The 17,850-nt window shown below is 37.7% G+C and overlaps 1 protein-coding gene across 1 annotated transcript; it reads right to left on the reverse strand.

Moving 5' to 3' along the window:
* Positions 1-7,072: 7,072 nt before the first annotated feature.
* LOC129008077 (tripartite motif-containing protein 49D-like) lies at positions 7,073-15,768 on the reverse strand. The gene is made up of 7 exons (XM_054439832.2): positions 15,661-15,768; positions 12,626-13,040; positions 12,345-12,440; positions 10,388-10,618; positions 9,656-9,678; positions 8,680-8,777; positions 7,073-7,572 (listed from the first exon to the last, which is right to left on the reverse strand). The coding sequence occupies exons 2-7, from the start codon at positions 13,034-13,036 to the stop codon at positions 7,073-7,075; spliced, it is 1,359 nt and encodes a 452-aa protein (XP_054295807.1). The 5' UTR covers positions 13,037-13,040; positions 15,661-15,768.
* Positions 15,769-17,850: the final 2,082 nt, after the last annotated feature.

The raw sequence follows: 17,850 nt of genomic DNA on the forward strand, positions 1-17,850 counted from the left end.
GACATTAGTAGTAATATTGCACTAGTAAAGCGTGAATAATATCACAGGGCATACACACCTGTGACATTAGGAGTAACATCCCCCTGGAATATTCTGAATAATATCGCAGGGTTTATACCTCCTGTGACTTTAGGAGTATCATGCCGCTAAAATATTACGCAAATAATTGTAAAATTATGAGCATCTCCGTAAGATACTATGAATAATATCACAGAATGTGTACGCACATGGCGTATACCCCATGTGATGTTAGGAGTTACATCTTTCTAGTATGTTAGGAATAATATCACAAAGGTGTTCACACATAGGATTAACATTAGGATTAACATCCCTCGAGAATATCACAAAGAACATCACAGGGGCTGTGCACACATGATGTACATGCCCTTTGACATTACGAGTACATTTCCCTGACACATTTCCAGTAATATCACAGTGTTTACACCTTCTGTGACATTTGGAGTAACGTCCCCTAGGATAGTACGAATAATATCACCGGGTGTACATCCCCTGTGACCTGAGGAGTAATATCTTTCTAGAATACTACGAATAGTATCACAATGTGTACACCCTCTGTGTCATTAAAAGTAAAATTCCCCTAGGATATTATGAAAAATAACACAGGGAGTACACCCCGTGAGACATTAGAAGTAACATCCCCCGAGCATATAACGAATGATATCAGAGAATGTACGTGCTTTGGGACATCAGTAGTAATATCTCTTTCGGATAATACGAATAATATCAAAGGGTGTACATGCTTTGGGACATCAGTAGTAATATCTCTTTCGGATAATACGAATAATATCAAAGGGTGTACATGCATTGTGAAATTAGTAGTGAACTCCCGCTAGGATATTACGAATTTTATGACAGGGTGTATATGCCCTGTGACATTCATAGGAACGTTTTCCTAGAATATTACGAAGAATATTAAAGGGTGTACAGGACCTGTGATTTACGAGTGACATTTCCATAGAATATTACACTGTGTGTACACCCCGTGTGATGTTAGGAGTAACATCCCACAAAAACTATAATGAATAATTTCACATGGTGTACACCCTCTGCGACATTAAAAGTAACATTTCCCTAGAATATTACGACAATATCACAGAGTGTACACCCCCTGTGATATAGGGAGTCACATCTGATAAGGATAATAAGAGTAATTTGATAAGGTGGACAAACCCTGTGACACAAGGAGTAACATCCCTCTAGGACATTACAAATAATATCAAAGGGAACACACCCCGTGTGACAATAAAAGTAATCTCCCCTTAGGATATTATGAATAATACCACAAGGTGTACACACACTGTGACATTATTATTAATGTCCCGCTAGGGTATTGTGAATAATATCACAGTGTGTACAGTCCTGTGACATCAGGATGAACATTCCCCTACAACATTACGAATAATATAGCAGGGTATGCACCCCCTGTGATTTTGCTAGTGCCATCCTCCTAGAATATGGAAAGTAATGTCCCAGGGTGTTAACCAAGAGTGGCAGTAGAGGTAAAATCCTAGTAGTGGAGTAATATCACCCTGCCTCTCCCCCCCAGGATATTAGGATCCACGGTGGACACACAGCGTGTTTATGTTATTGTGAGTAATATCTTCTCCGCCTCTGGAGATTACCAGCTATGTCATAGACGGGTTTACATCCTCTGCACTATTTGCAGTAATGGCATCCTCTTCCCCCTGGATATTAACAACAATATCACAGGAGTGTTTCTACCCCCAGCGGCATTGTGTGTAGTATCATCCTCTCCCACGTTGAAATTAGGAACAATATCACTGGCGGCGTGTACACACCCTGTGATATTGAAAGTAATATCATCCTCTTTTCTCCTGGATCATGGGACCAATATCAATGGGAGGTGTACGCTTTCTGCAATATTGGAAATAATGTCATGCTCTCCGCCTTTGAAATATTAAGGGCAATGTCAAAGGGCAGGTGTACACTCTCTGCGATATTGGCAATATTATCCTCTCCCCAACCTACATATGAGGAAGAATATCATAGAGTGGGTGTACACCTTCTGCGATATGAGTAGTAATATCATCTTCTCCCCTTCTGGATATTAGGAACAATATGACTCGGGAGTGTACATTTTCTTCGAGATTGAGAGTAATATCATCCTCTCCGACTTTGAATATTAAGAGAAATACCACAGAGGGGATGTACAGCCCCTGAGATTTTGGGAGTAATATCGGGCTCTTTCCCTCCGTGGATATTAGGAACAATATCCCAGGGTGGGTTTACACCTCCTGCTATATGGGGAGTCCTATCCTCTCTTTTCCTGGATATTAGGGACAATATCACAGGGTGGGTGTACACAGCCTGCGATATTGACAGTAGTATCATCCTCTCGCCCTCTGGATATTAGGAACAATATCACAGAAGGGTTGCACACTCCCTGTGATATTGGGAGTAATATCATTTTCTCCTTCCACGAATATTAGGAGCAATATCCCTGGGTGGATGTACACCCACTGTTACATTGGGTGTAATGTCATACTCTACTCCCTGGATATTAGGAGCAATATCACAGGGTGAGTGTACACCCATAGCTATATTGGGAGTTATTAATATCATGCTCTTCCTCCCTGGATATTAGGAACAATATCACAAGGGGGGTGTACACCCCGGCACTATTGGGAGTAATATCATTCTCTCTTATTCTGGATAGTAGGAATAATATCACAGGCGGTGTCTACACCCTCTGTGATATTGGGAGTAATAACATCCTCTCCCAACGTGGATATTAGGAACAATATCACAAGGGGGGCTGTACAGGTCTTTGATATTGGTAGTAATATCATCCTCTCCCCCTTGCATATAAGAAACAGTATGACAGGCGGGGTGGACACCCCCCGCGAAATGGGGAATAATATCACTCTCCTCTCCCTCCCTGGATATCATGACCCATGTTGGACACACAGCATGTTTACTATATTGTGAGTAATATCATCCCCCCCAAGAAATTGTGAACAATATCACAGATTCGTGTACACCCTCTGCAATATAGGGAGTGATAACATCCTCTCCACCCCTGAATATTAGGAACAATATCAAAGAAGTGTTTATAACCACTGTGATATTGGGAAAAATACCATCCTCTCCCACGTTCAAACTCAAAACAGTGTCACTGGGGGCGTGTTCACCCCATGTGATACTGAAAGTGATATCATCCTCTTCTCTCCTGGATCATGGGAACAATATCACTGGGGTGGTGTACACTTTCTGCGATATTGGCAGTAATATCCTCTTCGCCTTGGTATATTAAGGACAATATCACAGGGGGGATGTACACATCCTGCGCTATTAACAATAATATTGTCCTCTCCCGCCCTGCATATTAGGAAAAATATCACAGAGTGGGTGTACGCCTCCTACTTCCTTCCTCTGGAAGTAGGAATAATATCACACGGGTTTGTACACTTTCCGTGATATTGGGAGTAAAATCAACTTCTCCGCCTTTGAATATTAAAAACAGTATCACAGAATGGATGTACACCCCCTGCGATATTGGGAGTAATATCAGCCTCTCCCCTCCATGGATATTAGGAATAGTATCCCAGAGTGGGTGTTCAGCTGCTGCTGTATGGGGAATCAGATCATCCTCTCCCTTCCTGGATATTATTAGCAACAATATCACAGGGTGCGTGTGCACAGCCTGCCATATTGGGAGTAATATCACCCTCTACCCCTCTGGATATTAGGAACAATATCACAGAACGGGCGTACACTCCCTGCGATACTGGGAGTAATATCATTCTCTTCTTCCGTGAATAGTAGGAGCAATATCACCGGGTGGGTGCACACCCACTGCTATATTGGGAGTAACGGCATACTCCACCCCCTGGATATTCGGATCACTATTACCGGGTGGGTGTACACCTACTGCAATATTGAAAGTAATACCATGCTCTCTCCCTCCCTGGACATTAGGAACAATGTCATAGGTGGGTGTGCACGCACTGCGGTATTAGGAGTACTATTATTATTAATTATTATTAATTTATTATTAACATGAATATTAATTGCCAATATCAATATTGAGAAATAATTGCTAATAAAAGTTTTCATATTATTAATATTAATAGTAATTATTGGTACCTAATATTGTTGTTTCCTAATTAATAAGATCATTATCAATTGTTAATATCCATCATTATTATTAATTAATATTAATAATTTTATTGTTATCATTAATATAACGATTTAATAATTATTATCATTATTATCGGTATTGACTTTAAATCACCTATTTAACGAAAACTCAGGCTACATACAACTACGCAAAGGGCCTAACATTGTAAGCCCTTAGAGACTGCTTCAACCATTCGCTGACACAATAACACTTTTCAGCAAAGAACCCCTATGGCCCTCAACATCTATTATTAACCTTTATATTATTGCTCCAACCCTGGCCCTTTCTTTCGCTCTCCTATTGTGAACCCCCATCCCTATACCAGCTCCTCTAATTTTAATATGGGCCTCCTATTTTTACTAACAATATCAAGCCTAGCCGTCTACTCTATTCTATGACCAGGAAGAGCAATTAAATACAAATTATGCACTAATTGGTGCATTACAAGCTGTAGCCCAAACAATTTCATACGAAGTAACCCTAGCCGTTATCCTGCTATCAATTCTACTGGTAAGTAGCTCGTTTAACTTGTATGCACCCATCACAATGCAAGAAATCCTCTGACTGCTCCTCTCATCATGGCCCCCAGACATGATATGACTTGTCTCCACACCAGCAGAAACTAATCGCGTCCCTGTATTTTATATATATATAATATATATAATGTTTTATATTATACAATATATATTATATAAATATTTTTATATAATATATATTATATATTTTATATAAAATGTATTTTATATAAAATATAAAAATATAAATATTTACCTATTATATATAATATATATAATTACATATAATTTTTATACCCTCTGTAGAGGGAATTATTTTTGTTTCTATATCCATCCGTAATAAAATACTATGTCTGTCCATAATAAAAATACCAATGAAAAATAGGAATTATAGTCACGTAAGAGATAAAAGAAAATTCTGTTTGTATCGATATATTAATACATATAGATGGCGTTGGTTTTTACAGGGTTTAGTAAAATGCATTCTAGTTTTCTAAACAATTTCCACATTACAGTATATTTATTTTTCTCTCTTTCAGGATTGGAAAAAGTGCAACAATATACATCCCTATACAATCATCCTTGATTACATCTAAGGGAGTTTCTGCAGTAGTAAAATTACAGGGTTAATATACTCATATAGGTATTACAGGGTAACCAAACAACATTCTGAATTCTTTCATCAGCAAAGCCCAGTGTAATCCTAATCCAGGTAGGCACTCTGATTAATGCAATTAACTCAGATACATAAATATATACATATATATGTATATGCCTGCATGTGTGGATGCACTTAAATGGTTGTAAATACCATTGACTTTTCCTCTCAAACAGTATTTTTGTTGAGAATGAGGTATATTCACTAGTTCATCAAATATATTTTTAAAATTCTTAGGTGATTACATGTGTTACAGTGACCAGCTGGATTAGAATTAGATTAGGTTTAAAACGATGAAAGAATCCGGGAGAGGGGGCAGAGTGTAGGTTGTTAATTAGCACATGGATCAAAGGAGAGCACTGATGTGTTTAGAAGCTACAACGTTGACAGAATAAAAGCCAGAACTAACAATCCAATTGTAAATCTCTTTACTGTGGTATTTTCTGCCATTCCTGCTCCATAAGACACACTTTAACCACTTTGTCGTGGTATCTGCAGTATTCTATTTTAGTCTAAATAGCATTTTCTCTCAAATGCATTCTGTTTCTCTCCTTCATCTTCCCTCCCATCTTCCTTCCAGCTGTATTTTCTCACTAGAGAACACTAGTAGAATGTTCTCCCAAATTTCAGATTTCAGATATGCATCTGTAAAATAACGTTATGGAGACACATTTTAGTTGCTACTGAATACTTGGTTGTTTTCATAAGTTCCCAGCATTACTACTGTCCTCCAAAAAACGGTTTCCCATTTCCACAGCTAATCTCATCATTGACTCTGCCATCCATGTTTATTCTACGCCACTCTGGAAGAATCTGGAAAAATACTTAAAATACATTTTAAGTATTCATCATGCACATGTATTGTATTGTATTTTATATATGTTCGGGTGAATATCTTTCTCCACTAATGGTTTGCATTTCAATTCTTGTATCATGTTTTTTGAAACACAGAAGTCATCATTAATATAAACCAACTAATTTTTTTTAATTGTTAATTTTTGTCCTTGTTAAGAAATCCTTATGAGAATATTCTATCATGTTCCCCTTACCTTCAGGACTTGAATCTATTTGGAAATGACTGTGTGTGTTTTGAGGTACGAGTCAATATTTGGTTACTTTTTAAAAAAATTCAATTAATTCAGCATTGTTCTGATCACCTTGTGTATTTCAATGTAGAAGAGCACACTAATAATGCAGGATTATTTATATATGTGGCAAGAATTCCAAAACGAAGCCCAGCATGGAAGGTCAAATGGTATTAACTCAAAGGATAGATTAGTACAATGAAACATGATGGATAAGTGCAATATAGTTAGATAAAGAGAAAGAAAAACAACATTTCCCAGTTATCGTTAAGACTTCACTCCAAGTTTTTGCATGAGGCAAAAGATCCCGACTCTCTTCCACTGATTTTAACTCCATTCAGACATGTCTGTCATCTATCATTTCACTCAGTGGCAGTCAGAAATAAAGAAAAATAAAACAGAGAATATATTTTATGCCAGGATCATGAATAATGACTTTTCAAAAACTAATTAATAAAGAACCAATACGTATACTTTTAGTGTTTTTACCTCACTTAATAGTAACACAATAAATGAGTTTTAATAACATTAGAATGCAATTCAAGACATAAAACAGAACCTATCTGTCCTGTTGGATAAGGCACAAGGAAGAGGGCTTTCTGAGATAAAGGGGTTCCCACAGCAGATGAACACATTTCTGATTTGTCTCTGGTCAGAGGTGAATACAGCAAAAGATTGGCCTGAGAGGAGGTGAGAAGGAGCAATTAGGGATGGTGTATATAGGGGAGCTTTGATTAACATCAACAAAGCTCACAGTTCTAGCTTCACAATCCAGGAATAAACCTACGTGGCTGGTAGGTCTTGGGACATATTGCAGTGTCATTGGGGAGGTGGTAAAGAGACTGCACTGAATGTCGTTCTTAACACACCCAAGACTAAAGAGTCCCTCCTCTCCACATATATTGCCATTCTGATTCTCCCCTTTCCAATACTTATTACAGACACCAAAAGCCCAATTCCAAGAGTCCCCCACATGGACCTCCCAGTAATATTTGCCAGAGGTGAAAGTCTGAGCACCCCATGCAAGAAAACTTGTAGGTGTTGCAGTGATATGGGGCGCATTTTGACGGTCACATCCAATACAAATGCTTCTCAAATCTCCACATCGGAAGATGTGACTGTTGGCTTCATTATGATCCAGAGTAATATCCACTGCAAAATAAACAAATAAATAAATAAATAAATAAAAAGAAAGAAAGAAAGAAAACATGCATAGGCATGTGTAAATAAGCAAAAATTGTTCTATCAAGAAGTTAATTTACCAAGAAATGTAAAGTCACAAGGAAACTTTTGCTTGTAACTTCTAATAAAGTATAGGGATGATTAATATTATCTACAAGACAAACAAAACGCTAACCACAGATATTAAAAATATTTTGAAAACTTACATACTGAGAGCCAAATGTAAGACCAACTTCTTTCAATCCAATTTTCAAAGCAAAATTTGCGCATTATATGCTTTAAATGCTATGCTGTTATCAAGATCATTATTTAGAAATGTTTCTTATTCTTAAAAATTAGTGCTATCATTTTGGAAAGAATGTGAAGATTTTCAGTTACTCAAGAACCGCTCCAGAGAAGTGGATAAAAATCTGTAAGTACATGTCATAAGGGATAATTTGAAGCAGATTTCTGCAAAATCTTTTACCAGTCTCTCTGTGGCCCTCCATGCTAGCTTGGGACTGAAGCTGGATTTTAGACTTAACATGTAGCTTTTCATATTGCAATTAAACTGAACTTCTTTTTGTTTATAATTTTACTTGTATTCACAAAATGATTTCTTCTTTTCATTTTTACCCATTAACTGATTTTCTTGGAAATACATAATATATATCCATTTAAAAAATTTAAAAAACCCAAAAATCTCCAGTGAACTATATTCCCCAAAAGAACAGTTGTTAGCTGTTCAAATGAATACACTACAGAAATGTAAAATTTTGTATTTAACATTGAATAACTCACCTTCATTCTGAGCATTGTTCCATTTGCTCCTTTTTTAAATTTGCTACACTACTCCTTTTTCCAATTACATTACTCAGTACATAGGAGGCCATAATGTATTTGTTTTTCACTATCTTTCAAACTTAATGCTATAAATCTGACTATACAGACACAGATACAAAAGGGTTGCATGATTATATTGTCCACTTATGTCTATAAAGTAGTAAAATATTTGATAAAGGGTGAAATATTACCTATGTGATCCTAACAATAATAATATTTAGATAGTGGGAGTGCTGCCTATGGGTGGAGACTTACCTCGGAATTGGTTGAGCCTGTCCCTCAGTCCAGTGATGGGCCCTGCCCTGAGCTCTAGATTCAGAGGCTGGGGAATGTGCAGCAGCACGGACTCACTCCTGCAAGGAAAAACCTGCAGTTACAACATCTACAGCCATAAAATAAATAAAAATCACTACTTGTATTTAAAAGATATTTCGTGAGAATCCTTTGAACCCACAAATTTGATAATTCAAAAATTATTCCTTCCTTTTTGAAATTAATTTCTATTTACAGTTTCTGAATTTTAAAGCATAGTGGGAGAGTCTGAGTCAGTATTCAGTCCGATCTTTCTTATTTTTTGCCCCAAATGGGTAAGGTTCCTTAGCCTTATGGCCTTGAGAATATTTAGAAAAGAAATTCTGCGTTCCACTTCTTGGCAGACTCCCGTGACATCTTTGTCTAAAATAGAGGGGTTCTGGGGAGACTGCTGCATCTGCTGCTTCCTTTCCAAGATAAAGAATGTGAAACTTGTTCTAGGCAGCTAGACCTGCCTTTTAGAAACAAGCTTCCCTAGAGACTTACACAGTTCTAACACTCCACAGTTTTTTCAATCTATTTTTCAGAACTGTTAACTGACATGAATATAGGTATGAACAACAAATCATCAACTTTTTCACTGCTAAAATACTTCCCCCACTTTTCTCCTGCTTCCTCTGGTGACTTTCTCACCATCCACAAAACAAAACTTCATCTTTCCCCTATGCAAGCTTTTAAGCAATAAAACAAAATCAGGAATAAACATGTTTTTTTTTAATTTTGCTTCACTATTTATTTATTTATGTATTTATTTACTTAGTGTTCTTGTCTTTTCTGGTGTGGGAATGAAAGTAGATGCAAAAAAAAAAAATAAAGCAGTATCAATATCTTAATCAGTTATGCCATGACTTTTGCAGAGCCTGCTTTGATATTCGTGGAAAGTGAAAGAACATATGCTAAAATACAGGTACACACTCACCTGTATAATATGTCTCCAAAAGCCTGTAAAAAAAAAATAGAAAGATTTAGTGCAGTTCACAACATGCAGCTTTCACTAAGTTCAGTGTGAAATTTGGAGTCAGTTCCTCAAGATATTATTTCTGTACCATCTTCTCTTCTACAAAGCATTTTCTATTTCTTCTATAATGAAAAACCCAGTCAGTCATATTGTCACTAATTAATGTCCTGGGAAGGTCTGAGTCTTGAAGACATTCTCTAAAGAAGTGAAGGGAGAAGAGGCCCAGAGAGTCTATGCTCCATGGTAACCTCGAATAACCTACTCAGTCATCCTTCCCAGAACCTATTACCCAAATGAGTGGATCCCACAATAATATTAAAGTGAGCTTAGATCCCCAGAACTTCTGATCTTGCCATGTCCTCAAATTAACCTAAATGTAAATGAATCACCCACCATTTTATACATGTTTGACAACCCACAATGTATTATTGACTTAGTTGGGGAATAGTTATTGGGCTGTTACCTTGACCATTCCACAAAGTTTTGTAGCTGGTGGATAAAGTAGGAGGGACCTCTGCCCTGGTAGAGTCCCTTGGCAGGGCTATACTCTCCCAATAAAGTAGCATTAGTTATGCGAATGTGTTTTTGGAAACACATCATGGAAATAAAGGTAGGGAGATGGATTTCAGCCATGAGGAAAATACTTATACATGTGAATAGTCAAAAACCTGAAACCACATTGTGAGTTTGTACCTGAAGTAGCTCCACATCTGGTTTATGGCACATTTCCTTCAGCTCCTCATACGTTCCTCTTAAAATCTCCCTCCTATGAGCCATTTTGGCTTTACTTAAATGAAGTTGATGAAAAATATCTTTCCCCTTCTTTTTCAGCATCTCCAAATTATGTTTTTCTTCTTCATGATGAAATGCAGGCATCTTCTGATACTCAGCTCTAATAGCTTCTAGCCTTACATTCACATAATCCTGCAGTGATAATGGGTTAGTTAAAAGACAAATGTATTTATCAATCTCCTATTAAATCTCACTGATTACTTTTGTCTCTCGAACATCCAACAGTTTAAACCTCAGTCTTGCCAGTTCTTAGAATCCACAAATTTTTTTCCTTTCCTTTCTTTCTGCATAAAGATCAACATAGATGTATCTGACCAATTACATTTAATTTATTCAAGATAATGTGTGTTCTAAGATAGTTGGAAATAAAAAAACAACAACAATTTGAATTTCTCTATTCCAACCCATATTTATGGAAAAGTAAGAACAGTTCACGCTTAAGAGTTGGAGTATAGGCTATAGTGACTAGAAAGGAAATAATTATTTCTATTTCTGAAATATGTAACAAGTTGCTTAAACTCATTATATGTGAAATGACCTTAGACTAACATGTCCAGCTAAATGCATTTCGCCCAGCAAAACCTATCCTAATAAGGCTGCATTTATGATTTGGCCATCTTTATCTCCCTGAATTCATTTCCTTCCATTCTTTTTCTAAGTCATCCCAATCTGAAACATAGACTTCTTTGCGGTTCCCCAAGCCTCCAAATATACACAAACTCAAAATTACTGCATATGCTATTCTCTCCAACTAGAATTTTACACACACACACACACACACACACACATATACATGTATACACACTCATGGTCCACATATATATCCATATACACTTTCGTGCTCCCCTTCCTCTTCCAAACTTTGTTCAATTTGAATTTTTCAGTGAGTCTTTTTTCTGACCACCCTGTTTAAAACTCAGACATTAATCTTCAGTTTCTGGCCTCTATTGTCCTTTTCTACTTCCCTGCTTGATTATTCTCCAACAAAGAACCTACCACACTCGAACCCATCATGTATTGCACATATTTGCATGTTGACCATTTTTGCCTCTCTCATTTGGATTGTATGATTTGTGAGGACAAAGATGCTTTCTTTCTTCTATACTAGCAAATTTTCTAATTTAATATTCAACATAGACTAGGTTCTTATGAAATACTTTTCAACACACTAATATTAGCTATTGTACCCTCAGAGTATACATCCACAAAGAGAAAATCATTTTTAATATTTCTCTGAAGTCCTCAGAGTTCTCCTTATATTTAGATACTAGTTCCCGTATTTCGGGCATGTTTGCATGTCTCCCTGAAGACACAAATCCATATTTCTCACCACTTTTCTCATCATATGTTATGGATTATTCAATATTAATTAGTTGAGATTCTTAATTTCATGGTTGCCCTAGATTTCCCCTCACTCTTTCTGCCTCAAATTTTCCATGCAATTCCAAATACTACTTGTCCACCAGCATTCAGATTAATGCTGACACAGGCTCAGAAGGTTCACTTGAGCTTTCCATGACTGCCAGATGAATCTTGTGCCAAGCATTTATCCCACCAGCACATATAGAATGGTGTGAGATGACCCAGTTTCTTGTATCTGTTGGTGTATAGCTACAGGTTTGTATGAAAACAAACCAGCATGCTTTGGGTAACATCAATGGTTTTGTTAGAAATCCCATCTAACAGTCATACTATTCTACATAAGAAATAAGGCCACTTTTTCTCAATGTTTTCTTTTTTTAATTTTTTTTTAATGGACTCCAAGAAACATTACGGTTTGATATGAAGTTCCTATTTTAAGAGTCACCCATTTGCCTAACATAAGTTCCTGGAGAAGGTAGCGTAGTACAGGACTAACCTTCCAGTGGCTGATTCTGGTGGTTTCCATGTTCAGATTTCTCTGATTTTCACAAGCTTTTTCCCATAAAGACTGCATTTTCGTTAAAAGCTTCTCCTGCAAAAGAGCCATAAATTGAAGCACCAGTGAAGACAATAAAGTAACATGCAGACCGTCTCATAGGGAGGGGGCCCAGAATGAGAGACAAATAAGTCCCTAGTAAATCCCAATCTCCAAGAAAATAGGCCCACAGGAATTTCATGTGTCCTTTATAGAAATAGACCTCCAGAGGCATCACTTACCCGGCATTCCTCAGCAGCCCACTCAACGGGACAGTGTCTGTGATACCGGTGCTCCTGAGAGCTGCAGCACAGCAAACAGAGCAGGCTCCTGTCCACTTCACAGAACATCTTCTTTGTCTCCCTGTGAGTGCCACACATTTGCTCCTCAGAGCTCAGGAATAGCCAGAGACTGGCTTTTCTGGCAAGGGAAACCATCTTCTTCAACCGAATGTTAGTTTTGAGGTTTCTCTGCTGCGTTGTCTTTATGCATTCAAAGCACTGAGTAAGAATTGGGATGTCTTGCCAGTTGAGGTAGAAACAGGGCCTGCAAAAGCTGTGCCCACAGTCTATGGTGACGGGGTCTATGAAGTAGTTCATGCAGATGGGGCAAGTGAGTTCCCTCTGGAAGCCTTGCGAGATTCCAGAATTCATGTTTCTGAGGAAGAAAGAGCAGCATGTCATTTTGGGGTCTGGGTTGATGAAAAGATTCTGAACATGTGGAGATAAGTGATAGCTATAGTTTCCTCTCTTGACAGTGTTCATTAAAGCACAGCAAACTATTTCTTCCATAACAAAAATAAAAATCTGACACAGAGAGAGGCTCCTAGCTTTATACTAGATATTACCGACCAGGTGACTCACAACCCCTTCTACTCCTAGTTCCTGCCTGTAACATAATACTAATCTATTCAATTTCCCATTTTTCTGAATGTGGATCTGGAAATTGGGTTTGATTCTAAGTGGCCTAGAATAAATTGTAGTTGTTCCTATTTTTCTTTCATATAACTGCTGAATGAGTATGAAAGAGTGGGAAAAACTGCCTTGGCCAAAGAAATACGAGAAGATGGCTAGAGGGTCCTATGATATATTTTGAGAGAGAGACACAACAGTGGGGCAGCAAACCACCGTGGCACATGTTTACCTGTGTAACAAGCCTGCACGTCCTGCACATTTATCTCAGGACTTAAAATAATATAAAATTAAAGTAAAATGAAAAACCAAAACCAAAACAAAATAGAAAAACCAATCAACCAACCAAATAAACACATAAAAAGAACAGCCAAATAAACCAATTTAGGTTGAATAGAAGAGAAAAAATCATTGAAGATATTGGGCCTTCTTATTTTCTCGTGGATTAAATTTACTTCTCCTAGGGATACCCAAACTCTGAACTAACATATAGTAGGATTTTTGTTAAACTTAAAGAGGTGTAATTATATTTCTATGGTGTGATGGTGAATTTTAAGTATCAGTCTGACTGGATTAACCAACACCTAGGGAACTGGTGCAGCATTGTTTCTGGGTGAGTCTGGGAAGGTGTTTCCAGAGGAGAGAGACATGTGAGTTGCAGAGCTGAGTGGGACCATCATCCCTCAATGTGAGTGGGCACCATTCAATCAGCTGGTAGCTCAGATAAAAGGAAAAGGCCAGAGGAAAGGCAATTTCCTCTTTCTTTCTCCTGAAGCTGGTTCTGAGGCTTTCAGCCTTGAGCTCAGTCAAGATACCGGTATCCTCAGGACATCAGCTTAAAGACAGCCTATATTTGGAACCGCTCAGACTCCATAATCAAGCAAACGAATTTTCCTGATGAATTCCCTCTCGTGTAGAATCATGTGTAGCTTGAGGACAGATATATGTTCTGAGAAATGTGTAAGGAGGTTTTATTTATTTACTTTTTGAGAAGGAGACTCACTCTGTCACCCAGGCTGGAGTGCAGTGGTGCAATCTCGGCTCACTGCAACCTCCACCTCCTGGGTCAAAGCGAGTCTCCTGCCTTAGCCTCCTGAGTACCTGGGATTATAGGAACATGCCACTACACCCGGCAAATTTTTTCATTTTTTTTTTTTTCCAGTAGAGATGAGGTTTTGCCATGTTGGCCAGGCTGGACTTGAACTCCTGGCCTCAAGTGATCTGCCCGCCACGGCCTCCAAAAGTGCTGGGATTACAGGCGTGAGCCACTGCGCCCAGCCAGGTGGTTTTATTGTTTTGACATGATAGAATATACTTATACAAACCTAGATGGTATAGCCTGCTACGCACCTATGGTACACAGTACAGCCTATTGCTCCTAGACTACAAAACTGTATAGCATGTTCTGTAAGTACATGCTATACTGTAGGCAATTGTAGTATATACTGTAGGCAACTGTAACACGGTGGTAATTATTTAGTATGTAAACATATTTAAATACAGAAAAGGTACAGCAAACATACTGGTATTATAATCTTATGTGACCACCATGTGTGGTTTGTGGTTGACTGAAATGGCTCATGAATGTATCTCCACATGTATACATATACATCCTATGATTCTGTCTGTCTGGAGAGCCCTGACTAATATATAAACTATGGTCTTTGGCAATTTTAAGTCCTTTTCTTTACTCTCCTTTATTTAATAACACTGCTGAATTTTAGTGAAAGAAATGAAAAATCTTAGAATTGTAAATATTCTCCAGAGGTCATCTAAGTCATTTTAAGGAACTTTTCATCATTTAATAAGATTAAGGCTCAAGTGAGATGGCAACCACCATCACATATCAAGTTATATCTTATATATTTATTTGGTGAAAAAATTGTGTTTTGATTTCCAAACAAGGATGTTTTGGGGAGCCTTCTCATTTTTTTCAGTTCCACTATTTTGCATCTCTCATCATTACCTTGCTAATTTAAACTTATGTCTAAATGCTGAATGAATTAACATTCATTCACGTCTTCTCAATTCAATTGTATAATATTAATACACTCATTACACATATATTTACACACACCTATGTGTACATACATGCATAAATATCAACTCCATATATTCATTATGCATACATATCTGTTGCAGCAAACACTAGATATTTCAATTTTTTCAAAACTATATTGAAGAATGATAGAAAACGCAAAATAACAACAATTAGTATCCTCATAATTCATAAAATCAATAGTAAGAATATGAATTACAAGTGGTATCATCGTGTAGATTTAAGATAATGAGATATTTTTAACACCCTAATTTATTATTTTGTAAAGGAAAGAAGATATAATTTTATCAATATAAGTTTCACTCACCTCTGGGTTCTTTGAATGGTTCCCACAATGATTCTTCAAGAAATAATTCTGTGAAGTACTCCTCAAGGTCAGGAGCTCATTCGCCGCAGTACTGAATTTCAGAGGTCACCAAAACACAGCTCCCTCTAAGTGCGCTCCTTCTCCTTTGGAGAAAACTGAGCTTGTCTCTTCTATGACCTTTTATAAGAATCTGCGAAGACCACACCCACCTCTTTAAGTGGGTGGCGTATTGAGAAACGTAGAGAATAAGATGATTAGGTTTATGCAGTATGTAGATCACGCCTTTGCACCGCTGATTAAATTATCATCACTCCTTAAAAAACAATGACTGAAATGAATCATATGTAACCTAAATCCTATCAGATTAGACATACACTGGAAATTAACTAAGATGCATTTTATACTGTTTATTGATGTATCATCCAAGATACAGGCATTCCTCTAAGGGCACATTTATTTATTCTAGAGAAACTGTCTCCTTGCAGAGTGCAGTGGTACAATCATAGCTCACTGCAGCCTTGAATTCCAAGGCTCAAGGGATCCTCCTGCTTCAGCCTCCCAAGTAGCTAGGACTACATGCTCACACCATCCCACCTGGCTAATGATTTTTAAAACTTTTCATAGAGTCAGGGTATGGCTCTGTAGCCCAGGCTGTTCTCCAACTCCTGTCTTCAAGTGATCCTCTGGTTTTGGACTTCCAAAGTGCTTGGGAGTACAGGTATAAACCACCTCATCCAGCCTTAAATGCTGCTTTAGTACGTTCATAGGATATTCGAAGAGAAGTCCAACAGGAAGATAAAACTTGTTTTGGTTTCTACCACTCTAAGACAAATCTCTGACTAACCAAATCATTCTACTAATTTGAAGTCTCTTATTGAATTTACAAAACTTTGCCAATCTCATGGGTGAAATATGAGTTATTATTTTCATGCTTTTCTCCCCTTGGTGCGTGATGTTCTACCATGACTAGAAATGCAATATAGTAATTAATTTGGGGATTATAAACAAGTTTTAGGACGTAGGCTAATTCACAAATACAGAATCCAAATGATAGGGATGGATTATATTTTTCTTTCTATAACAAATATTTTTGTTGTCATGTGACAATTTAAAAAAGAAAAGAGATTTCAGAAGCAGCTCCTCAAATATTTTCTGACAGAGGAATTCTTTGCCAATAGCCCCCACAAGACTTAAATTCAAGAGTGTCAGAACAGTGAAGACAAATCTGTCAGCCCTATGTCTGTCAAGGTTCAAAAATTCTGTCAAGGTTCAAAAATCAAAGCAGAACCCATAATATATATGTATACTTAGGGAGATTCACATATGAATTAAGTGCAAAGAACTGGTTTCCACAGTTGGTGGGCTGCCTGAGCAAGTATGAGATCCCTGTTAAAGTCAGTTAGGAAGAAAAATCCTCAGCTGGCTGGATCCCATCGGTCATGATTCAAAGTTTTGGTCCAAAGTCAGTAGGGGGCAATTGGAAGATGACAGTCCCATTCGCCATTTTAAATGTTGTTCAAGGAATGCCTATGTCTTTATTTAAGGGACTTTCACTGATGAAGTCAGGCTTACCTGGGTACACTTGCTAGTTACAAGAGTAGGACCTTTGGCTACATCTGCAAAATACCTTCCTAGTAGGTCCTACGTGAGTGTTTCATTGAATCATAATAAGAAAGTTTGTCTATGCCACAAAGTCCAGTTTCATTCTCCCACATGTGGCTTGCCAATTATCCCAGCACCATTTGTTGAATAGGGTGTCCTCTCCCCACTTTATGTTTTTGTTTGCTTTGTCGAAGATCAGTTGGTTGTAAGTATTTGGGTTCATTTCTGGGTTCTCTATTCTGTTCTACTGGTCTGTGTGCCTATTTTTATACCAGTACCATGCTGTTTTGGTGATGAATGAAGGCCTGGAGTATGGGGATGTAATGCTCAGGGGCCAGACAGTCGGGTGCAGCAGCACAGCCCCATCCAGCAATCAGAGAGGGGATAGGAACAGGGAAAGGTGGGGAAGACTAGAGGCAGGTTTATGAAAGGAACCAGAGCCCTTGGTTGGGTAGAAATGGGGGTGGAGGGCGATTCCAGCTTGTCTTCTGCAGCATGAATTCCTTGACCCCCTGCCACAAACAGACATCTATACACAGCAGCTCTCCTGTGACTGAGATTCTTGGTTATTTTGAAAATAACCTTTCA

Source organism: Pongo pygmaeus, chromosome 9 (assembly GCF_028885625.2).
Source record: "Pongo pygmaeus isolate AG05252 chromosome 9, NHGRI_mPonPyg2-v2.0_pri, whole genome shotgun sequence".
NCBI classification, from domain to species: domain Eukaryota; kingdom Metazoa; phylum Chordata; class Mammalia; order Primates; family Hominidae; genus Pongo; species Pongo pygmaeus.